Source organism: Carcharhinus amblyrhynchos, chromosome 5, assembly GCF_965287045.1.
Source record: "Carcharhinus amblyrhynchos chromosome 5, sCarAmb.v2.hapA, whole genome shotgun sequence".
Lineage (NCBI taxonomy): Eukaryota > Metazoa > Chordata > Chondrichthyes > Carcharhiniformes > Carcharhinidae > Carcharhinus > Carcharhinus amblyrhynchos.
The window spans coordinates 31,720,060-31,745,323 of record NC_137328.1 but is presented as its reverse complement, the minus strand read 5'-3'; the positions used below and the strand labels follow the sequence as shown (position 1 = coordinate 31,745,323).

General features: G+C 43.8%; 1 protein-coding gene across 1 annotated transcript in view; it reads left to right on the top strand.

Moving 5' to 3' along the window:
- The window catches only part of saraf (store-operated calcium entry-associated regulatory factor), a 28,076-nt gene extending 11,625 nt beyond the window's left edge, over positions 1-16,451 (top strand). Inside the window, exons 4-6 of the mRNA XM_080189637.1 lie at positions 1,515-1,635; positions 14,770-14,903; positions 15,350-16,451. Of these exons, the coding sequence (XP_080045763.1) occupies positions 1,515-1,635; positions 14,770-14,903; positions 15,350-15,375 (281 nt within the window). The 3' untranslated portion in view covers positions 15,376-16,451. The remainder of the gene's footprint in view (positions 1-1,514; positions 1,636-14,769; positions 14,904-15,349) is intronic.
- Positions 16,452-25,264: the final 8,813 nt, after the last annotated feature.

Below are 25,264 nucleotides of genomic sequence, written 5' to 3'. Positions count from 1 at the left end.
ATTTCATTTAAGTTTGAGGCTATGTCCTTTTATTGTAGAATCTGTGACTGTATTTTCCATGTAGACATTAATCTAGTTTACACTCTTAAATCTTTCCGTCTTCCTTGGTTTAAATATTTGCAGTTTCTCCTGGTAAATCTGGTGCCCCATCTTGTATCAGTTTACCTTTCACTGTCTCTTCTCTGCCGGAATTTCATTTTCATAACATGATGACCAGAGTTGTATACCATATTCTAGGTGAAGCTAATTTAGTTTTCTAAGATTTGTGCTCTATTCCTCTGACCATATGGACCATTATCCAGGCTACTGCTGCACGCTGTTCGTGACTTCAGTGACTCATAAATACTGCTTTCACCATTTCTTTACAACTGTTATATCTCACTCCCAGTCATTGCTAATCTAATCAGATACTGTTCTTTCAGATGATCTCATACGCAATTCTCAATCCCTTGAGCATATAATTCACAATTGAGGTAAGGGTCACAGGTCTATAATTACAGTATTTATGTGGGTGGAGTTGTTATATTTACCACCTTTTGGCTTATTGAGGCATTGGGTCATTTGGATAGATTTTGATTTTGATAGATGAAAATTAGCTGAACCCAGAGCCCACCTTGTCTCCCCACTTCTTCTTAAATATATAATAATCTGACCAGTTTTCTGTCCTCTGACAGTACCTCCTTTCACATGCTCTAGTCAGTCACCCAACGTGTTGTCCCTACCTTTTGTAAAGGATGATTTCTGATTTTTAAGGGGAGGTGGTGGTGTTGTCACAGGACTAATAATGCACTGGGCACCAGAATTTGAATTGATGAAATTTGAATTCACTAAAAATCTAACAAAGCTATTGTCGATTGTTGTAAGAACATAACTAGATCAATAATGTTTACCATGCTATCCTCACCTGGTCTGACTATGTGACTCCAGAATGACAACAATGTGGCTGACTCTTAAACGTTCTCTGAAATGGCCTTGGAAGCCACTCATTTCAAGGGCAGTTAACAATGGGCAATAAACGCTGGCCCAGCCAGTGGCACTCACATCCCATGAATGACTAGAAAAAAACATATAATTTTGCCAAATTACTGTTCATCCTAAATCACTTTCTTGTCTTAATCCTGCTCTGTTTCATCCCTGTGCATTTTATGATATCTTCTAATGTCCTTTTATTTTTAATTTTCTTGTTCATTTTGCAGTGCTGTTTGATTCTCCATTTATTTTCAGAATAAAGTGCCTGCGTAATATAAAATAAAAATCCTCATTAAATCACTTGTAGCCTATGCTCAACCTGCCATTTATCAGTGTAAACAGCCTTTCCATTTTAATCCTTTTAATACAACCATCAACTGTCCTGTTCTCATTTGAATTTAAAACTTTTTGCTCTCAAGAGGCCAAATATTCTTTTTAGTTTGACTTGCTGATTTGTTCCTCTCATTCAGTGGGGGAAAATCTACTATTGTTTTATATTTTGTGTGTTGTCATCCTCTGTAATCTGCAGATGTTCTTGTTTGCAGGTTGCCCAACGGAAGAAACATCTTGTGGCGAGGCTCATCCACGAAGGACTCGCTCAGGACTAGGATTTTGGTCAGGAGTGGGAGCAGGTGGTTTGCTTGGATATTTGTTTGGCAGCAGAAGGTATTTAGTTTACAGTCATAAAGATTGATAAATGTGAATTCACATCATAGAATTCTTGTCTCTAATCTGATAATCCTTTGCAAATTCTGGGCCTATAACTTTTCATTTTTTAACTATATACTGTATTTCACAGTCTTTATACTGGTTGAGTGAAGTCCAACAAATACAGGGCACCCCAGGGGAAACCTCAGAAAATTCCTTACAGGTGTATAGTCAAACATTCTGCAAATTCCGGGCCTATAATTTTACTGAATGTTTGACAATACACCTGTAAGGAATTTTCTGATGTTCCCCCTGGGGTGCCCTGTATTTGTTGAACTTCGCTCAACCAGTATAAAGACTGCAAAATACAGTATATAGTTAAAAAATGAAAAGTTATAGGCCCAGAATTTGCATAGTCTTTGACAATGCACCACTTCTGAATTTGACCACAATTTCAGGGTGTAGCAAAATACAGATGAACAAAGAAATCCTTCAGTTGCAGTCTGTCGTTTACTGCCCTTCTACACGTTGTGCCTGGGACCATCCAAACCAACAGTCAGCAAATTTAATTGATTAGTAGAGAAAGTTTCCATTCTCATTGCAATGCTAGAATTCCAATAAAAAGTGAACTCTTGATCAGTGAGTTGAAGTTGAGATTTTAATGATTATCTGCTACATAATTGATTTATCAGGATAAAAATTGTGAGGAATATTCTTAAGTATCTCCATTGTGATTAATTGCTCAACTTCATTGAAGAATTTCCTTTCAGGTAATTAAGATTTTTCATAATATTTGAACTCTGTCTTCATCCCACCCACATGTCTCAATCAGTTGGTTGTTGAGAGGTAAACTTTTCGTCATAGAATTCACGAGAGATCTCAGCGAGAGTTTCTTTGAGGCCAGTGGCAAGTGTTTGTGCTTTGTCTTGGTGCAAAATTTGGGCTGTAGTTTCTCTGCATTTATGGTTTTGAATACTTGTCTCTAATTGCATAATTCTTATTAAGGATATAGGAGGGGATGGAAGCCTGACGGGTTCTTAAGTACCATTTTTTGGACATTTCTATACTAATTAAATAATGAACGTTGTACCATATGGGAAGCCTGAAACTATCTTTGTAATGAGGTTTACACATCTATCCCTAACAATTTTTGGTAGCGTATGGGGCACAGAGACTATGATATCAATCAGCATGAGATACTATTTTGAAGCTTGACTCTCCAGCCTGCATCCTGTCTTAACCCCATATCTGACCACAATGTTAACAATGTGGGTATGCCGGCGTTGGACTGGCGTAAACACAGTAAAAAGTCTGACAACACCAGGTTTTAGTCCAACCAATTTATTTGATAATAGACTCACAAGCTTTCGGGGTTAGTCCCTTCGTCAGGTGAATGGAGAGTTCTGGCCTCAGACAGAGCATTCTAATCAGTAATCTCTAAACTGTCTGTGCTTTATATGCTCTGTCTGAGGCCAGAACTCTCCATTCACCTGACGAAGGGACTAACCCCGAAAGCTTGTGAGTCTATTATCAAATAAATTGGTTGGACTAAAACCTGGTGTTGTCAGACTTTTCACAATGTTAACGGCATGAAGAACCCCCAGCAGTATAAGAACATAAGAAATAGGAGCAGGAGTAGGCCATCTAGCCCTTCGCGCCTGCCCCGCCATTCAATAAGATCATGGCTGATCTGAAGTGGATCAGTTCCACTTTCCTGCTCTCTCCCCATAACCCTTAATTCCCTTGTCTGTCAAAAACCTATCTACCCGTGACTTAAATATATTTAGCAAGGTAGCTTCCACCACTTCAACGGGCAGAGAATTCCAGAGATTCACCCCCCTTTGAGTGAAGAAGTTCCTCCTCAACTCCGATCTAAACTGCTGCCCCCTTATCTTGAGGCTGTGCCCTCTAGTCCTGCTATCCTTTCTAAGCGGGAAGAATCTCCCTACCTCTACGTTATCCATCTCTTTCATTATCTTATTTGTCTCTAAAAGATCCCCCCCCTCATCCTTCTAAACTCCAATGAGTACAGGCCCAGTCTGTTTAGTCTCTCTTCATAGTCCAATCCTCTCATCTCTGGTATCAGCCTAGTGAACCTCCTCTGCACTCCCTCCAAGGCCAATATATCCTTGCGCAAGTGCGGCGACCAAAACTGCACTCAGTACTCCAGCTGCGGCCTCACCAGTGCCCTGTACAGTTGCAGTACTATAGTACTATACAGTACTATTCAGAGGGTTCATCAACTATCGTACTTGCAATTTACTTCCTGGATATTTTTTCTGGTTATAGTTACAATTAGAACATAGAACAGTACAGCACAGTACAAGCTCTTCGGCCCTCCATGTTGTGCCGAGCTATGGCCGAACCCAAGATCAGGCTATCCCACAGCCTATCATTCTGGTGTGCTCCATGTAAAAAGTCTGACAACACCATGTGCCCATCCAATAACCGCATGAAAGTTCCTCAATGTCCAACTCCACTATCACAGCAGGCAGTCTATTCCACACCCCAACCACTCTCAGTAAAGAACCTATCTCGGACATTCTTCCTGTATCTCTCGCCATGAACCTTATAGTTGTGCACCCGAGGAAATAATCTCTGAACGTCCACTCTATCTATCCCCCTCATCATCTTATAAACTTCTATTAAGTCACCTCTCGGCCTCCTCCACTCTAAAGAGAAAAGCCCCAGTTCCCTCAACCTTTCCTCATAAGACCTACCCTCCAAACCAAGCAGCATCCTGGTAAATCTCCTCTGCACTCTCTCCATTGCTTCCACATCCTCCTTACAGTGAGGTGACCAGAACTGCACACAGTATTCCAAATGTTGTCTCACCAAGGTCCTGTGTAGTTGCAGCATAACCCCACGACTCTTAAACTCAAACCCCTGTTAATAAATGCTAACACACTGTAAGCCTTTTTCACGGCTCTATCCACTTGAGTGGCAGCCTTCAGAGATCTGTGGATTTGAACCCCAAGATCTCTCTGTTCCTCCACGTTCCTCAGAACCCTGCCATTGACCCTGTAATCCACATTCAAGTTTTTTCTACCAAAATGAATCACCTCACACTTATCAGAGTTAAAACTCCATCTGCCACTTTTCAGCCCAGCTCTGCATCCTATCAATGTCTCTTTGCACCCTGCAAAAAACCTCGGCCTCATCCACTACTCCACCAATCTTGGTGTCGTCAGCAAATTTACTAACCCACCCTTCAGTCCCCTCTTCCAAGTCATTGATAAATTCTATATATGTTGATTGTTTTCCTATACACGATTAAAGTTTCAATAGCTTCGAGTGAGTTGTCTAGCTGATGTTGAAGTATCTTTTTGGAAAAAGTTTTGGTGACAAAACCAAAAACACAAACCATTTGCTTGGTGGCATTGGGCGTGACTGGGACAATGAACAGACGCCACGTAAAGCAGAACAAACTGCTAGAATAAGTAAATTTTAATTGTCCTTCAGCTGACTGGCATCTGTGCTGTCTTTTCCCCCAACCGTGGTTCCTTGGCAGATCCTGTCTCTATCCTATATTCAAAATTTTGTGTAGTGTCAGTCTCTGAGCTGATTTTGAAGTTGAGTGATAGGGTCCCTTTATCCATATTCTTCTGGTTCTTCCCCCACTGTCTGGGCTTACACAATCTGTAACCTGTAAATCAGAAGAGATTGCGGGATGAGAGAAGGATTAGATAAGTACATCAAGTTTGAATGCTTCAACACCACTGCTGGCCATTGCCTCAACAGTAGCCCTGCCCATGATGGCTAATCTTGTTTCCTCAATGAAGTTAAATATGCCAACATGCTTCTTCCCCATCCCTGCCCACTAATAATTCCCATTGCCTCTTGTTATGTGCTGCCTTCTAATACAAAAAGAGGGAAGTGTACAGCAATATGCTTGGTGATGTAACGATTAGGGATGAATAGCTGCTGATATTTGCAGGCTGAGAGATAAGTGTCTGAGTGTCAGGTAGACATTTGAATGTTGGGTATGATTTCCGATTGGTGACTGTTGGTAGATGAGTGATGTAAATACAGTGAATTGAATCCTGCCATGGCAGATGGTGGAATTTGAATTCAATAAAAAAAATCTGAAATTAAGAATCTACTGATGACCGTGAAACCATTGTCAATTGTTGGAAAAATCCTTCTGGTTCACTAATATGCTTTTAGGGAAAAAAATCTGCATTCCTTAACTGGTTCGGCCTACATGCGACTCCAGGTCCACTGCAACGTGGTTGACTCTCAACTGCCCGAGGGTAACTAGGGAGGGACAGTAAATGCTGGTTGACAAGCAACGCCCATGTTCTATGAATGAATAAAATAAAATTGAGCAGCGTGTGAGGCTAGTGATGCAGTTGATCAGATCTGGCATTTCAAGATGCATTTACTGACATTGGCAACTTGTGTGGTGGTGGTAAGCTTTTTCTTGTACTGCTTCCAGGTCTCGGACTCTGCACTCCTCTCATTGACCTCCACCCTGTCTCTTGCCACTGCTTTTTGAATGTGTATCTGGAGCTGTGTGATGACCTGATTCAGGTTCTTGCTACCTCTTTTACAATGATCTCAAGTGCAGTGCGCAAATACATTTATGCATGATCTCAGCCATGGTCAGCAATTGTTAAGTCTTCCATAGCATGATATTCAGAGTGATCTTAGCATCACCAGCAGCTACCTCAGCTATAGGAGGTAATTTCTTGCTTAAATTAGAGCTAGGCTCCTGCGATATTAGGCCCTTTTCTGATGCATGGCAAGTGCTGGCTGCTTGCAGAAATCATGGAAATCCTAACTTGAAAATATATTGCTGTTCCTTCACTGTCACTGATTCAAAATCCTGGAACTCCCTGTCTAACAGCACTGTGGGTATACCTACACCACATGAATTGTAGCAGTTGAAGAATGCAGTTCACCACCAACTTCTCAGGAGCAATTAGGAATGGGCAATAAATGCTTGCCTAGCCAGCGATACCCACAACTGCAATGGCATTTCAAATGCTCATCTAAATACTTCTTAAATGTTGCGAGGGTTTCTGCCTCTACCACCCTTTCAGGCAGTGAGTTCCAGATTACCAGCACTCTTTGGGTGAAAAATATTTTCTTCAAATCACCTGTAAATCCAAATTCAAGAAAGGGAATAGAGATAGCCCAGAAAATTATCGACCAGTGAGTCTAACCTCAGTGGTTGGTAAGTTGATGGAAAAGATCCTGAGAGACAGGATTTATGAACATTTAGAGAAGTATAGTATGACCAAAAGGCAGATTGTGCCTTACGAGCCTGGTTGAGTTTTTTGAAAATGTGTCTAAACGCATTGACGAAGGAAGAGTGGTAGATGTGGTTTATATGGACTTCAGCAAGGCGTTCGATGAGGTTCCCCCTTGCAAGACTTATTGAGGAAGTGAGGGGGCATGGGATCCAAGGGGACATTGCTTTGTGGATCCAGAACTGGCTTGCCTGCAGAAGGCAGAGAGTGGTTGTAGATGGGACTTTTTCTGCATGGAGGTCTGTCATCCACTCAGTGGAGTGCCCTAGGGATCTGTTCTGGGACCCTTGCTGTTTGTGATTTTTATAATTGACCTAGATGAGGAAGTGGAGGGATGGGTTGGTAAGTTTGCTGATGACATGAAGGGCGCAGGTGTTGTGTATAGTTTGGAGGGATGTCAGAAGTTGCAGCGTGACATAGGGTGCAAGACTGGGTGGAGAAGTGGCAGATGGACTTCAACCCTGATAAATGTGTGGTGGTACATTTTGGCAGGTCAAATGGGATGAAGGAATATAATATTAAGGGTAAGACTCTTAGCAGTGTGGAAGATCAGAAGGATCTTGGGGTCTGGGTTCATAGGACGCTCAAATCAGCTTTGCAGGTGGAGGATGTGGTTAAGAAGGTGTATGGTGTACTGGCCTTCATCAATCGAGGAATTGAGTTTAGAAGTCAGGAGGTAATGCTGCAGCTTTATAAGACCCTGGTCAGACCCCACTTGGAGTATCGTGCTCAGTTCTGGTCACCTCATTACAGGAAGGATGTGGAAGCCATTGAAAGGGTGCAGAGGAGATTTACAAGGATGTTGCCTGGATTGGGTGGCATGCCTTATGAGGATAGGTTGAGAGAGCTCGGTCTTTTCTCCTTGGAGAGACGAAGCATGAGAGGTGACCTGATGGAGGTGTATAAAATGTTGAGAGGTATAGATCGGGTGGATTCTCAAAGGCTTTTTCCCAGGGCTGAAATGGCTGCCACAAGAGGACACAGGTTTAAGGTTCTGGGGAGTAGGTACAGAGGAGATGTCAGGGGTAGGTTTTTCACTCAGTGGTGGGTGTGTGGAATCTGCTGCCGTCAGTGGTGGTGGAGACATGTTCCATAGGGTCTTTTAAGAGACTTATGGATGAATACATGGGATGTCATAGGATTGAGGGTTATAGGTAAGCCTAGTAATATGATTGGGGCAATTTGTGGGCCGAAGGGCCTGTTTGTGCTCTAGTTTTTCTATGTTCTAAATCTCTTGCCCCTTACCTTAATTCTATACCCCCTGATTATCGACCCTTCTACTAAAGGGAACCTCCATCCTATCTATGTTCCTCATAATTTTGTAAACCTCAGTCAGGTACCCCTTCAACTTTCTCTGCTCTAAGGAAAACAACCCTGAACTAACCAGCCTCGCTTCATAGTCTGCCATGTAGATGGTACACACTGTTGGTACTGTGCGCTGAGGTAAAGGGAGTGAATGTTTGAGGTTGGGATGCCAAACAAGCAGGCTGTTTTGTCCTAGATGGTGTCAAGCTTATTGAGTGTTGTTGGAGCCACACTTATCTAGACAAGTGAGGAGCATTTAATTATTCTCCTGACTTTGCCTTGTAGATGATGAAATGATCTGGGGAGTCAGGAGGTGAGTTACTTCCTGCAGGATTCTTTGACCTGCTCTTGTAGCTACAGTATTTATGTGGCCAGTCCAGTTCAGTTTCTGATCAATAGTGACCTTCATTAGTGGGGGAGATTCAGTGATGGCATGAATGTCAAGGAGCGATGATTAGATTCTCTCTTGTTAGAGAAGGTCATTGGCTGAAACTTGTGTGGCATGAATATTACTTGCCACTTGTCAGGCAAGCTTGTATATTGTCTAGGTCTTGCTGCATTTGGACATGGACTGCCTTGGTATCTGAGGAGTTGTGCATGATGCTGAGCATTGTACATCTCAACTTTTGACACCATTGATGAAGCAGCTGAAGAAGGTTGGGCCTAAGGCACCGTCCTGAGGAATTGCAGCAGTGTGCAGAGACGATTAAAAATGCATGGTGATGTTAATAAACTTGCAGAACGAGTATGTAATTATGTAGATAAATTTGAGGCGATGCATTGCTAAGGAGGACATGTACTCCTTGGAAAATTTGGGCTAAATCTCCCTACAAGTGTTGGGTATTTGATGTTGAGGCCATGAATTGCATGCTTGCTTGCCAGGCTGAGGTGGGATGTTGCAAGATTGAAATCTATTCTTGAAATACCCACTAAGTACTTCATTAATTGGCTTGACTATCTTCCTGCCGGTGCACTTGCACCTCCTGGAAAAGTGCAAGGAGATGGGTGGAGAGACTTGTATTTCTCAAATTCCAAACTCCTCCACCTTTAAAGTTGCCTCCATGGGTTTGGGAGAAAATCCAGTCAAAGTATCTAGAAAAGTAGAGGGTGTCAGTATTGATTAAGCAGAACAGAGAACATTTCAGTACTGGGGAAAGAGGATAGTCCAGAGGGGATCAGGGACATTATTTGGCTAGAGCTAAGGAACAAAAAAGATGAAATGACATTGCTTGATGTAGTTAGTCGGCCACTCCGATGTATAAAGGACAGTGGGGGACATTTCCTGTAGCTGTTTGTTTCTAGTTTAATGTGGAAGGAGGCATTGCTGCATTGCTAGACCTTGTTTTTGGGAAAGAGATGGGCCAGGTGGAGACAGTGATCATTGTATCATAATGTTTAGGTTGCCTATGTAAAAGGACAAGGAACAGTCAAAGGTAAGAATGATTACTGGACTGTTAGTGGGTTTACGAGGTGGCTGGGTATCGCTACCTCGTAAACACTATATAGTATAAGATTTTGAGGAAGTGTAGTTGAAGTAGTTTGGGAGTGCATAAGCTTGTAAAGAACATTAGTTGCTAGCCTGTCTCTAGAAGTGGAGACAGAGGAGTTGGGGAAGAGAGGAGTCAGAGGTGAATCAAATGAAGGTGAGGGAAGGGTGGAAATTGGAAACAAGATCAATTCATGGCAACAGGAGCTGGCACTGATACAGTCATAAATCCATCAGAAAAAAAGATGGAGAGAGCCTTAAGACTCAAAGGCAGACAAAGCTGGACCCATTTGGGTACTCATTGCATCTTTTATTCAGAGGAAGTTAATGAAGTTGAAGGGAACTTATAGCCAGGAGATGCTGGATGGGGGCAGATTGAGCCTCCATTTGAGAAGGGAATGGAGAACTTGGAGATGGTTCTGATGAAAATTGAGTATGGAGGGATTGGATATCCATAGGAGGCAGTTAGGAGCAGGAAGCTGATAACTATTGAAGTCATGATGTGGGTATGCCGGCGTTGGACTGGCGTAAACACAGTAAAAAGTCTGACAACACCAGGTTTTAGTCCAACCTATTTATTTGATAATATACTCGCAAGCTTTCGGGGTTAGCCCCTTCGTCAGGTGAATGGAGAGTTCTGGCCTCAGACAGAGCATATAAAGCACAGACAGTTTAGAGATTACTGATTAGAATGCGAATCCTTACACCTAACCTGCTGTTCAAGACCTGAAGTGGCTGATAATGTGAGTGGAAGGAGCACTGATCACAGTTTAAAGAGATGTGTATTGTCTCCAGACAGTACAGTAAGTGAGGTTTTGCAAACCCAGGCAAGTCACGGGGGTTACAGATAGTGCGACATGAACCCAAGATCCCTGTTGAGACCGTCCTCATGTGTGCGGAACTTGGCTATCAGTCTTTGTTCAGCGACTCTGCGCTGTCGTGTGTCGTGAAGGCCGCCTTGGAGAATGCTTACCCGAAGGTCAGAGGCTGAATGCCCGTGACCACTGAAGTGTTCGCCAACAGGAAGGGAACAGTCTTGCCTGGTGACTGTCGAGCGATGTTCATTCATCCGTTGTCGTAGCGTCTGCATGGTCTCCCCAATGTACCATGCTTCGGGACATCCTTTCTTGCAACGTATCAGGTAGACAATGTTGGCCGAGTTGCAAGAGTATTTACCATGTACCTGGTGGACGGTATTCTCACGTGTGATGATGGTATCCATGTCGATGATCCGGCATGTCTTGCAGAGGTTGCTGTGGCAGGGTTGTGTGGTATTGTGGTCACTGTTCTCCTGAAGGCTGGGTAGTTTGCTGCGAACAATGGTCTGTTTGAGGTTGTGTGGTTGTCTGAAAGCAAGAAGTGGGGGTGTGGGGATAGCCCTGGCGAGCTGTTCGTCTTCATCAATGATATGTTGAAGACTCCGGAGAAGATGTCGTAGCTTCTCCGCTCCGGGGAAGTACTGGACGACGAAGGGTACTCTGTCCACTGTGTCCTGTGTTTGCCTTCTGAGGAGATCGGTGCGGTTTTTCGCTGTGGTGCATCGGAACTGCCGATCTATGAGTCGAGCACCATATCCTGTTCTTATGAGGGTATCTTTCAGGGTCTGGAGGTGTCTGTCACGATCCTCCTCATCTGAGCAAATCCTGTGTATACGGAGGGCTTGTCCATAGGGAATGGCTTCTTTAACATGTTTAGGGTGGAAACTGGAGAAGTGGAGCATTGTGAGATTGTCTGTGGGCTTGCGGTACAGTGAGGTGCTGAGGTGACCGTCCTTAATGGAGATGCGTGTGTCCAAGAATGCAACTGATTCTGGGGAATAGTCCGTGGTGAGTCTGATGGTGGGGTGGAATTTGTTGATATCATCATATAGTTGTTTCAGTGATTGTTCACCATGAGGCCAAAGGAAGAAAATGTCATCAATGTATCTAGTGTACAGCATCGGTTGAAGATTCTGTGCAGTGAAGAAGTTTGTTCGAACCTGTGCATGAAGATGTTGGCATGTTGAGGTGCAAATTTGGTCCCCATGGCTGTTCCATGTGTCTGGATGAAAAACTGGTTGTTGAAGGTGAAGACATTGTGGTCCAGGATGAAGCGGATGAGTTGTAAAATTGCATCTGGAAACTGGCAGTTGTCAGCATTGAGTACTGAGGCAGTCGCAGCAATGCCATCGTTGTGGGGGATGTTGGTGTAGAGCGCTGAGACATCCATTGTGACGAGGAGTGTCCCTGGTTCAACTGCTCCGTGTGTGCTGAGTTTCAGTAGAAAGTCCGTAGTGTCGCGACAAAAGCTGGGGGTTCTTTGTACAATGGGTTTCAGGATGCCCTCGACGTAGCCGGAGAGGTTCTCACACAGAGTTCCATTGCCCGATACGATGGGACGGCCAGGTGTGTTTGCCTTGTGTATCTTTGGGAGGCAGTAGAGATCTCCAATGCGGGGAGTACGTGGAATGAGAGCACGGAGGGTGCTCTGAAGGTCCGGATCAAAGGTCTTGATCAGATTGTTGAGTTGACGAGTGTGTTCTTTGGTCGGATCTGTGGGTAATTGTCTGTAGTGTTCCTCATTGTTTAGTTGTCAGTACACTTCTTAACAGTAATCCATTCTGTTCAGTATGACGATGGCCCCTCCTTTGTCTGCTGGTTTGATGACAGTGTTGCGGTTTGTCTTGAGAGCGTGGATGGCGTTGCGTTGTGCTTGGGTGATGTTCGGGGCTGTCTTGTGAGTGCGGCCGATGAATCTGGTGTTAACGCACTTCCTGATGGTTTGGGCATACAAGTCCAGTCGAGGGCAGCGGCCTTCCGGAGGAGTCCAATTGGATTCCTTCCTCTTAGCTGTTGCACTGCGGATCTCTCTGTCGGCTGTTCTGGTTCATCGACTGTCTCATTGTGTTCGTTGCTGGACTCTTGGGGTTTGTGGAAAAACTCCCTCAGCCTCATTCGCCTGATGAATTCCTCTGTGTCCGCTGCGAGACTGATGGGGTCCATTTTGGTGGTGGGGCAGAAATTGAGCCCTCGGCTGAGAACTTCGATTTCATCTGGTTGAAGTGTGTAGTCCGACAAGTTGACAATAGACCTCCCTGCGGTAGTGCTGTTTTCTACTGTGGTGCCGGGGGAGGCTTGGTTGTTGCTGGCGGCAATGCCGAGTTTCTCAAGTTTCCTATTCTTGGTGTGCATGTAGGTGGTGTAGTTTCTTTGTCTCATCTGCTTGGCAGAGTTTCGCAGTTGGTCTGCATCCTGAGCACAAGTTGAGAAAATGTATTCCATTTTAGTTTCCAGGGTGCGGCGTTTGCTGTAAAGCTGGTGTATGAGGTGGTTGAGAAGTGTGAGAGAGGTGCGACGGCAAAGTCTCTCAGCGTAGTCTGTGTTATAGGTTGCCCTGAGTGGGTTCGTGATCTGTAGTCCTTTTGGTATCTTGTCTGCTTTCTTGCATCTCTGTAAAAACTTGATGTCTGTGTCGATATGCGCAATCTTCTTGGAGATCCTCTCCACTTGGATCCGGCAGTTTGTGGTGTCGATAGTAGTCATGATGTGGGTATGCCGGTGTTGGACTGGCGTAAACACAGTAAAAAGTCTGACAACACCAGGTTTTAGCCCAACCTATTTATTTGATAATATACTCGCAAGCTTTCGGGGTTAGCCCCTTCGTCAGGTGAGTCGCAGAGTCGCTGAACAGAGACTGATAGCCAAGTTCCGCACACATGAGGACGGTCTCAACAGGGATCTTGGGTTCATGTCGCACTATCTGTAACCCCCGTGACTTGCCTGGGTTTGCAAAACCTCACTTACTGTACTGTCTGGAGACAATACACATCTCTTTAAACTGTGATCAGTGCTCCTTCCACTCACATTATCAGCCACTTCAGGTCTTGAACAGCAGGTTAGGTGTAAGGATTCGCATTCTAATCAGTAATCTCTAAACTGTCTGTGCTTTATATGCTCTGTCTGAGGCCAGAACTCTCCATTCACCTGACGAAGGGGCTAACCCCGAAAGCTTGCGAGTATATTATCAAATAAATAGGTTGGACTAAAACCTGGTGTTGTCAGACTTTTAACTATTGAAGTAACATAGGGCATTTTAAGAATCACAGATGCCAGTTTGAAGAAACTGCAAAAGAGAAGAAAAACATAGGATTGAGTTAGGATAAGTTCAGTGGGACAGGAACAAGCCGAAACAATGGCTCAACCATTTATGGGTTTTGAGAGGGAGGTAGAACCAGACTGTTCAGGGCTGGGGAGGAAGAGCTCTAATGTGTTTGAGATCCTGGACACAATGGTTTGATGTTTGATAGTGGGGTTTCGGTATAGGGAGAGATATGAGGAAATATCGAGAGAGTTGGTGTTCTGTCTCTAGGTAAAGGTTACACCAGACAAGAACAGCACCATCCTTCTCAATGGCTCAGACCTGAGAGAACAAAGTGCAGTAAGTTCAGAGGGGGACAGGTTAGAGTGAAAGAAAGGAGCAGAAAAATTGAGATGGCTCATGACACATAGGCAGTTCAGTGAAAAGCTCCACAGTGAGTGAGGCCAGATGGAGAATGTCAAAGATGGGTGAAGGGATGTATTAAATCATTAAATGGGGTGGGGGGGGGGAGAATCCTGGTCAAAGAAGTGAGCAAAGGAGGAAGATGTGACTGAAGAAGAGCTCAGTGTCATGGTAAGCTCGAAATTCATTCAGGTTGAGATGCAAGAGGATGGATTTGGTTAGTACAATGGCTGCTGAAGATCCCGGGACTGAGCCCAAACACTGCTGTCAAATGTCTCAGTCAGGTTTCTTAATTAGGCCTGATTTACATACCTTTGGGGTATAAAATGCCTGGCCTGGATGCCTAACAAAATGCCTCCAAAATTGTAGCAGTGACAGTGTCATTGTGGAATTGTTCGGTGCTGTGCCCAATTGATTCCTGAAAAGTGGGCACAGCTTCTCCTCCTACAGATTCTATGTAACAACAAAACAAAGCTCATGGCTTTAATGGATCCATGATGGATGAAAAGGAATAAGATACCACTGCTTTTCACACGCTCCAGTGTGAAAATTTCCTTGTTGCTTCAAGGTTTTATTAAACATATTGTTTCAAACACTGAATAATATTTTTGAATCTTCTCATTCCAGATCACAGCCAAACATTTCATCCTATCCAAGCTCTTCATTCTATCCATATTACTCAGATTATTCTACATATCAATCACAGGGAAAGCAGGAGACTAATTGGAATCCTGGAAGTCCAGCAACCCGATCAACTTCAGGTAGACATGATTTTCTTTCAAATGTGATGTAGATAGAGCTATTTTGTTTCCCGTTGTGGTTTTGCTGTTTTTCATTTTTACCTGTTTTCTCAAAATGTGTCTTCCAGTGTTTGGTTTTCTGTTTTAATGTTACAACCCTCTGGGTCGAATAAGTTGCACAATAGTATGCTGAGTTGGCATTGTAAAATGTCTAAGAATAAAATTCTGTAGAAGAATCAAATGGACTCAAAACAGTTAACGCTGTTTCTCTCTGCACAAATTCTGCCAGATCTGTTGAGTTTTTCCGGCACTTTCTGGAAAAAAGTTATTGACTGATCTAGAGTTATTTTATGCCCATAACAGTTGCTTCTTAGCTAAGCACAAAAGGTTGTCTGAAAAGATATAATTTGCTTGCAAAAAAGCTACAATTAAGAGATCAAAATAATTTCTCACTTTTGTTGTAACAGGCTTTGGTGGGACAAAAAGAAGATGAGGTGTGCATGAAAACAAAGATGAGAAGTGCAAAAACTGTGAAGATTTGGTTGTACAATTATTGCTGCTTCAGTTTAACTGTAGAGCTTAAGGCTGAGGCATTCTTTGCGGGAGACATTCTTGTATTGTTGAATAGTTTTAGAATTTTCACTCGACTTTTAATGTAAACATCCAACTACTTGTATTCTAAACCTGTTAAGAACAATGGAAGTACTAAAGACTGAGAAATATTCATATGAACGAACGTTTGACCCAAGCTCTGGAGTTCTGCCAATTAACAGCAATCAATTTGCAACAATTTATTATAAATTTGAAAGAAAAATATATGCAATCGTCTAAGGTACTCTTTCAATAAATCCTCTACCCCGATACACATGTAAGTTGTTTGGGAGGGGGTGAAACTGAACAAAAATCTTATTTGCTGAAACTAATAGTGGTTTTGGTAAATTTTCTATTTGAACCTCATTTATCTATTTGATTCCAAAGATGTGCAGGTTAGGTAAATTGGACATGCTAAATTGCGCCTTAGTGTCCCAGGATGATGTGTAGGTTAGATGGATTAGCCATGGTGAATGTGCAGAGTTACAGGAATAGGATAGGGGAGATGCCCTGGATCTGATACTGACAGAGTCGGTGCAGACTCGATTGGTCATATGGCCTCCTTCTGCATTTTAGAGATTCTATGATTGTACAACATTCCTCTTGTGAGAGTGTTAGCTAAGAGAATTTTGTCCCTCTGCAGCTTTATAGGAAATCCTGAATGTGGCAAAGTAAATAATTGAATATTATTTGTCGGTGGTTGGGGGGGTGGGTGGTGAGCAGTTTAAAAATTGAGTTTTGACTTGGTATTCAGAGCAGGATCTGCCCAATATTTAATTATACCCCTCAAGACGAGGTTGTGTACTGGCCCATGGAATTTTCTATGGATTCATCCACTGGTTTACTTCAGCCACTGCTCCAGCCCCTTTCAAGCATTTAACAATTATCCCTCTGTCCTGCACAGAAGCCTGGAATATATTTACACGGTTCTTCAAAGGCATAGGGAGCTAAATGTTTCAAAGCTTGAGGACATTCTTTGATTTCTTTGCGGAGGGTGTGGAGAGTCTGCAGAAGGATCTAGATAGGCTGGGCGAATGGGCCAGGAAATGGCAAATGGAATTTAATGTTGGCAAGTGTGAGGTGGTCCACTTTGGTAGGAAGAATGGTAGGAAGGACTATTACTTACGGGGCGAAAAACTGCAGCAGGCGACGGTGCAGAGGGACCTCGGGGTCCTTGTGCATGAGTCGCAAAAACCCAGCCTGCAGGTGCAGCAGGTGGTCAGGAAGGCGAATGGGATGCTGGCCTTCATAGCGAGGGGGATTGAATATAAAAGTAGGGAGGTCTTGCTGCAGCTGTATAGGGCATTGGTGAGGCCGCAGCTGGAGTACTGTGTGCAGTTTTGGGCGCCGCACCTGCGCAAGGATATTTTGGCCTTGGAGGGAGTGCAGAGGAGGTTTACTAGGCTGATACCGGAGTTGAGGGGGTTGAGCTATGAGGAGAGGCTGAATAAACTAGGCTTGTACTCGTTAGAGTTTAGAAGAATGAGGGGAGATCTCATTGAGACGTATAAGATGATGAATGGGATGGATAGGATAGAGGTGGAAAGACTCTTCCCGCTCAAAAAAGACAGTAGGACTAGGGGGCACAGCCTCAAGATAAAGGGGGGGCGGTTCAGAACGGAGTTGAGGAGGAACTTCTTCACTCAGAGGGTGGTGAATCTCTGGAATTCTCTGCCCGTTGAAGTGGTGGAGGCTGCCTCGCTAAATATTTTTAAGAAGCGGGTTGATGGGTTTTTGATAAGAGAGGGGATTAAGGGTTATGGGGAGAGGGCGGGAAAGTGGAACTGAGCCACGACAGATCAGCCATGATCTTATTGAATGGCGGGGCAGGCTCGAAGGGCCAGATGGCCTACTCCTGCTCCTATTTCTTATGTTCTTATGTTCTTATGTTCTTATTTCACTGTCCTGAACTTTTATAATGGAAAAGAAGTGACTGAATAATTAAATACTTGTCCTGGTAGCCCCCAATTGATGTTAGAGTAAACCTGTATGCTCAATAGGATATGAGCGAAAAATCATGGAATATGGGAATTGTTAAATGAAAAGAAAACAAGGTCTATCTAGTTCTCTTGCATCTTGGTAGTGACATGTTGCAACAATAATGGTTGCTAACTAATCAATTACAACAGGCCCAAAGATAGCCTGAGAAAACCCCAGTGATAGAGTTTGGGAACCATTGATCAAGTTGCCTTTGTTGTTTCCCTTTGACATGATAACATTGATGTTTCCAACAAACAATGTTTCTTTTCAGTTGCATGCAGATACACAGCAACAAATTACTGCATAATTCACTCAAGTTGTCCTTTTTAAGATGCTGTTCGTGTTTGTACAAAATAATTTAAAAGCACCTTGCATTGAAGTGATTTGGCTGACCCAGCAAGCAAAAAGAGAGAAATACTTTTTTGCGGCTCGCTTCCATTCTGTTAATAAAGGTTCTATATGGTAGACCATCTTTATTTTGTCTTCATGAACAATGCAGAGACATAACATTACTTGTGCAAAAAAAGCAATGTTCGTCAGTTGTATCTAAAACGTTTGATTTCTTCTCATTAAATTTCTGCCTTCTTTCCTCTGTGAAGATACAGTTTGCAATTTTGTGTTTTCCTTTCATGTAGTCGTGTATTCATTTTAAAGTATGCTGAAGAATTACACTAATTTGCAATGCATTATTGTTGCTTATAGGCATAGCACACTACAGCACAAACAGGCCCTTTGGCCAACAAGTTGTGCCAATCATATCCCTACCTACCAGGCCTATCTGTAACCCTCAATCCCATTAAATCCCATGTACTCATCATATCTCATACCGACCTCATACCTTATCTCATACCGATAAGGAATAAATAATACAGTTCCACCATGTTCCGTGGGAGCACTGAAGAGAGGCAGCAATTTGCGAGTGGAGAGCTTGTGGGTGAGTACAGTGATTTTTAAAACTAACTTTGTACTAGTTTTTGTTTCTTTAAATTTAATACCGGAAGCAGTTGCTAAGGCACTCGGGTAGAGTTTTTTTTACCTTACTATAAATTAGACCGGTGAGGAATCCCGATACTCTACATAGGTAGAGTATCCCAGCCCTCCTCGCTCCTCTAACCTAAAAAAGAGAGAGGGGCTCTGACTGAGAGCAGGTAAGTTTGTTTTTGTGTGCTGTAAGGGCTTTGGCTCACAGCTAAAGAGATATGGGTGAGGCAAGGTAAGTTATAAGTATTTTTTTTACTTTTTCCTCTGGGTTACTAAAAAGGGGCAAGTATGGGTGTGAGGCCAGTATGTTGTTGCCAGTGCAACATGTGGGAGGTCTTGGAGGCTCCTGGTCTACCAGACATCCACACCTGTGCTCGGTGTGCGGAGCTGCAGTCCCTACAGAACCAGGTTAAGGAGCTGCAAATGCAGCTCGAGGACCTTCGGCTCATTAGGGAGAGTGAGGAGATAATTGACAGGAGCTATCAGCAAGTAGTCACACCAGGGCAACGGGAAGAAGGCACGTGGGTAACTATTAGGAAGGGGAAACCTCAGGTGATAGAGAGCATGCCGGTGGATGTCCCCCTTCAAAATAAGTACTCCTGCCTGAGTACTACTGGGTGGGACAGCTCATCTGAGGGAGGCAGCAGTGGCCAGGTCTCTGGAGCTGAGCCAGTACCAAAAAATTAAAAAAGAGAGCAGAAAGGTAGTATTAATAGGGGACTCCACAGTGAGGGGGGACAGACAGGCGTTTTTGTGGACGTAGACGTGAGTTGCGGATGGTGGTTTGTCTCCCTGGAGCTGGGATCCGGGATGTCTCTGGGTGTGTCCCAGACATCCTGAAGGGGGAGGGTGAGGAACCGGAGGTTGTAGCGCATATAGGTACTGCTGACGTAGGCAAGAAGAGGGAGGCAGTCGTGAAAAGGGACTATAGGGAACTGGGTAGGCAGCTGAGGAAGAGGAAAGCAAAGGTAGTAATCTCAGGATTGCTGCCTGTGCCATGGGAGAATGAGGGCAGGAATGGAATGAGGTGGAGGCTGAATGCGTGGCTGAGGGACTGGAGCAGGGGGCAGGGATTTCGGTTCGTGGATCATTGGGACCTCTTTAGGGGCAGGTGTGACCTGTACAGTAAAGACGGGTGGCACTTGAATCCTAGGGGGACTAATATCTTGGTGGGAAGACTGGCTAAGGCTACTGGGGGGACTTTAAACTAGAAAGGATGGGGGGAGGGAATTGTGATGGGGAGACTGGGACGGAGGAGGTTAGCTCCCAGGTAGGGGAGGACTGCAGGCAGTATGAGAGGGGAAGTTAGACAGGGGGTGGAGAAGGGAAATGCCCAGACTGAGGGGCTGAAGTGTATCTATTTTAACGCCAGGAGTGTAGTAAATAAGGTAGATGAGCTTAGGGCGTGGATTGCTGCTTGGGAATGTGATGTGGTGGCCATTACGGAGACTTGGATGTCTCAGGGACAGGACTGGGTACTTCAGGTGCCAGGTTTCAGATGCTTCAGGAAGGACAGGGAGGGAGGCAAAAGAGGTGGTGGAGTGGCACTGTTGTTTAGGGACAGTGTCATGGCTGCAGAGGAGGAGGATGCCGTGGAGGGACTATCTACAGAGTCTCTGTGGGTGGAAGTTAGGAACAGCAAAGGGTCGAAAACTTTGCTGGGTGTATTCTATAGGCCGCCCACTAGTGACAGGGAAGTTGAGGTGCAGATAGGGAAACAGATTCTAGAGAGATTTAGTAATAACAGAGTTGTCATGATGGGGGACTTCAATTTCCCAAACATCGATTGGAATATCCCAAGGGTAAGGGGTTTGGATGGGGAGGAGTTTGTTAGGTGTGTTCAGGAAGGTTTCCTGACACAGTACGTGGTTAAGCCTACGAGAGGAGAAGCTGTACTTGACCTGGTACTGGCGAATGAACCAGGACAGGTGACGGATCTCTCGGTAGGAGAGCATCTTTGGAATGGTGATCATAATTCTATCTCCTTCACAATTGCATTGGAACGAGATAGGATCAGGCAGGCTAGGAAGGTCTTTGTCTGGAGTAAGGGGAAATACGAAGATGTCAGGAAGTTAACTGGACAAATAAACTGGAAGGAGGCGTTCTTAGGGAAAAGTACCGAAGGAAGGTGGCGGATATTCAAGGAATGTTTGGAGCTCTGCACAACAACGTTCCGATGAGAAGGGGGTTTTGGTAGGTCGCGGGAACTGTGGTGCACGAAGGCTGTGGTGAACCTAGTCAGGAGGAAAAGGAAGGTGTACAAAAGGTTCAGGGAGCTAGGAGATGTTAAGGATCTTGAGGAGTATAAGGATTGTAGAAAGGAGCTTAAAAAGGAAATTAGGAGAGCTAGAAGGGGTCATGAGAAGGCCTTGGTGGGTAAGATTAAGGAGAATCCCAAGGCCTTCTATAAATATGTGAAAAGTAAAAGGATAAGAGAAGGGATAGGACCTATAAAAGGCGAAGGGGGAAAGGTCTGTGTGGAACCAGAAGAAATGGCAGAGGTGCTTAATGAGTACTTTGCCTCAGTATTCACGGTGGAAACTGATCTGGGAGATTTTGCTACAGGTTTGCAGCATATGGAAAAGATTGAGTATGTGGATATTAAGGAAGAGGATGTGTTAGAACTTTTGAATTCTATCAAGATAGATAAGTCACCGGGACCAGATGGGATGTACCCCAGGTTACTGTGGGAGGTGAGGGAGGTGTTTGCAGAGCCCCTGGCGACGATCTTTGCGTTGTCAATGGAGACGGGAGAGGTTTTGGAGGATTGCGGATGTGGTTCCTATTTTCAAGAAAGGGAACAGAGATAGCCCAGGAAATTACCGACCGGTGAGTCTGACCTCAGTGGTTGGTAAGCTGATGGAGAAGCTTCTGAGGGACAAGATTTATGAGCATTTGGAGAGGTTTGGCATGATCAGAAATAGCATGGTTTTGTCAAGGGCAGGTCGTGCCTTACGAGCCTAGTTGAGTTCTTCGAAAATGTGACTGAACGCATTGACGAAGGAAGAGCAGTGGACGTGGTGTACATGGACTTCAGCAAGGCGTTTGATAAGGTCCCCCATGCAAGACTTCTTGAGAAGGTGAGAGGGCATGGGATCCAAGGGGCTTTGGCCTTGTGGATCCAGAACTGGCTTGCCTGCAGAAGGCAGAGAGTGGTTGTGGATGGGTCTTTTTCTGCATGGAGGTCAGTCACCAGTGGAGTGCCCTAGGGATCTGTTCTAGGACCCTTGCTGTTTGTCATTTTCATAAATGACCTAGATGAAGAAGTGGAGGGATGGGTTAGTAAGTTCGCCGATGACACGAAGGTTGGTGGTGTTGTGGATGGTCTAGAAGGGTGTCAGAAGTTGCAGCAGGACATAAATAGGATGCAGGACTGGGCGGAGAAGTGGCAGATGGACTTCAATGCGGATAAATGTGTAGTGGTCCATTTTGGCAGGACCAATGGGATGAACGAGTACACTATCAAGGGCAGGAGTCTTAGCAGTGTTGAAAAGCAGAAGGATCTTGGGGTCCGGGTCCACAGGACTCTTAAATCGGCCTCGCAGGTGGAGGATGTGGTCAAGAAGGTGTATGGTGTACTGGCCTTCGTTAATCGAGGGATTGAGTTTAGGAATCAGGAGGTAATGCTGCGACTTTATAAGACCCTTGTCAGGCCTCACTTGGAGTACTGTGCGCAGTTCTGGTTGCTTCACTATAGGAAGGACGTAGAAGCTATTGAAAGGGTACAGAGGAGATTTACAAGGATGTTGCCTGGATTGAGAGGCATGCCTTATGAAGATAGGTTGAGGGAGCTGGGACTCTTCTCCTTGGAGAGACGAAGGTTGAGAGGCGACCTGATAGAGGTTTATAAAATGTTGAGAGGAATAGATAGGGTGGATTCTCAGAGGCTATTTCCCCGGGTTGAAATGGTCGCTACGAGAGGACACAGATTTAAGGTGCAGGGAGGCAAGTACAGAAGTGATGTTAGGGGTAAGTTTTTCACTCAGAGGGTGGTGTGTGAATGGAATTGGCTGCCATCGGTGGTGGTGGAGGCGAACTCGCTGGGGTCTTTTAAAAGACTTCTGGATGAGTATATGGGATTTAATGAGATTGGGGGTTATAGATAGGTCTATGGATTGGTAGGTATTGATGTGATCTGTTCAACTTGTGGGCCGAAGGGCCTGTTTGTGCTGTAGTGTTCTAAGTTCTATAGGCCACTATTTATCTATGCTGGAATGTAAAAATTCATGTAAAATAATCATAAATGCAGTGTAACCAGCAGGAATCATAGTTCTCACTATCAGAACTTTGAGTCTCTTTCTCCTCTCCCGTCACTACCCAGATCATAGGTACGTCCATTGGGAATGATTTTCCAGCTGCTTTAAGTGCCTGAGGAGAGGGTGAGCTTTGTGAAATATCAATTGCACCCTAAGGTTTAAAGCAAACCTATTGTTCAACTCCAGATATCTGAGTTCAACAATTAGATGACTTTGGACTGCAGAACACCTGAAGATTTGAGTAAATCCAGGAAACTCCCCAAAATTAATCTTTTGCATGAGAGCAAGGCTATGTAAACTAAGTGCTACAAATGATTGAAATCAAGATGAAGGGAGGCAGTCAAACTGGAATAGGCCAGACATCCACATCTCTCCCCCACCCCAAGTGACAGGTCAACTCCAATAACATGACCAGGGCTCAATCTGTGATTTCCTGGAGACCTTAATTAGGGAACATTGCAGAGTTACCTAACAGGGCTCTACTGAGAACTGAATCAAGGTTAGTGTTGTCGGTAAAATAATACCTCTGAGACAGTGAGTCAAAATACAGTGGTTTTTATTCCAAAGCTTTGGGGAGAAACTGGCTCAATTAAGAATTACCAGACTTCTCATAGAACACAAATACAAGTGGACATTTATACATTGAGCTTCAGCAGGAATCATGATTCAAAGTTCCAATTCCTGCCAGACCTCCAGTTCTTTCTTCCTTCCTGGGTCATGATGCAGCTCCAGAGTTAATCAGGAATTACAGTCCTGCAGGCAGGACACAGGAAATCCCTTCTTTGAAGTTACTTGTGCGGTCGTGGCTGTCCCAGCAGGACTCTTCCTGTTAAAAGCCGGTATCGTGATCTGCCATCAGCAGTCGTTAAAAGCCGGTATCATAAACTACCATCCGAGTAACGATTCTCACTAATACAAACAGGTAAGATTTGCAAAGTCCACAAAATAACAGTCACGTTTACCTATCAGTTGTTGTAAAACAAAAGTTATAATATGTGAAACATGAACAAAAACTTATATTACTGCCAGGAACAGCTTAAGAAGATCTGTCATGATGAAGGGTTATGTTTGTGAAATATTCTAGGTACAAAATCCATTAACCCTTTCCCTTCAGGTACAAAATGCATTCAGCTTTTCCCTACTTCACTCCCACCCCCTACCTTTTGATCAGGGCCAGGCCCAAACATGGCCCCATGACCAATCCAAAGCCAAATGTTACCAGCATATGTACTCACCCCCAGTTAAAAAAACGAAAGACAACTTGGGATTCTTTGTGCCCACACAATCAATAAGCACCCACTCAACCAACAATAAGTTATCTTACAGGAAAATACCAAAATTCAAGTCCAATACAAGAGCTTGACTTAACCTCATGTGACCGGCAAGTACCCAAGCAAACACTGGTCTTCATCTGTGCATCGGTCTCGGTCATTCTTTGGTTTGACTTAGCACTCTGGCTTTTGTTTTCTTTCCTTCCTTCCTTCTCGGGTGTGGTGGCTCTCCAACTGCTGGTCATCGCTGGCAATGGTCACCATTGCTGTAACTCGTTCTTGGTTACGTTTCATGCCCCTTTTGGTCATTGCCAATCAATCAATCAGGACTTGATCCCCCTTATCGATAAGAGTCCAGGCAGGTGCTGCCACACCAATCTCTGGCTATTGGCTATGTCTGTAGACACTGAAGGCACTGGTCACATATCTCCCTTCCGTCCTGAATGCAAAGTATGACGGATCACAAATTCAGGACCAGTGTCTGTCAGGAATTCCCCAGTCACTCAACGGTCAAGCAAGGCCTAGACGTTGGCATGCACAGTAATAATACATCCCCACAATATGCTACAAATACAAATAATCACATATTCTAAAACCCCATTTTAGGTTCAGAATTATGTGCAAGACAATGATAAATCATTGATACAAATGCAAGAGGAAATAACATTCAAACTTGCACCCAAAAAGTGCTGAAGAGGTAGGATTAGCTCTCCAAAATATTTGTCATTTAAAAATGATCCAAATTTGCATAATAAACACCTTTTGTCACAGTTACCATTTTAGATTTAAACTTCCATAATCACAGCTCAAAATCTTATCTCCTTCTAGCATACACATGCTATGTTTTTATGACCCAATTAACACAATGTGACTGAAGTACAACTAAAAGTAATTCAAATGTTTTCCATCAGTTTAACAAATTATAGAAGAAACTCTTCCATCATTCTGTCCACTTTACCAATTTATTTATGAATAATAAAATTTGCATAAATGGTTTATTTGTTTCCCTTTAAGCATTTTAACTCTCATAATCCCAAATAACTAAATAAAAGGAAAAATCCCATCATCTGTTGTAAAGTCATTGACACTCTCCAGAGCCCTTAGCTTTTCAGAAAAATTAACTCCCAACATATTAGCATTTACATACATCAATTTGACAAACTTTACATGTGAGCATGAGGATTATTACAGATACATTTACTCAGTATGGGAAAGTCACAAAACAAACATATTACTTTGTAACATTGTCTCACATTCAAAAGGTTACATCACAAACTGAGAACATGTTTCAATACATCCCTCT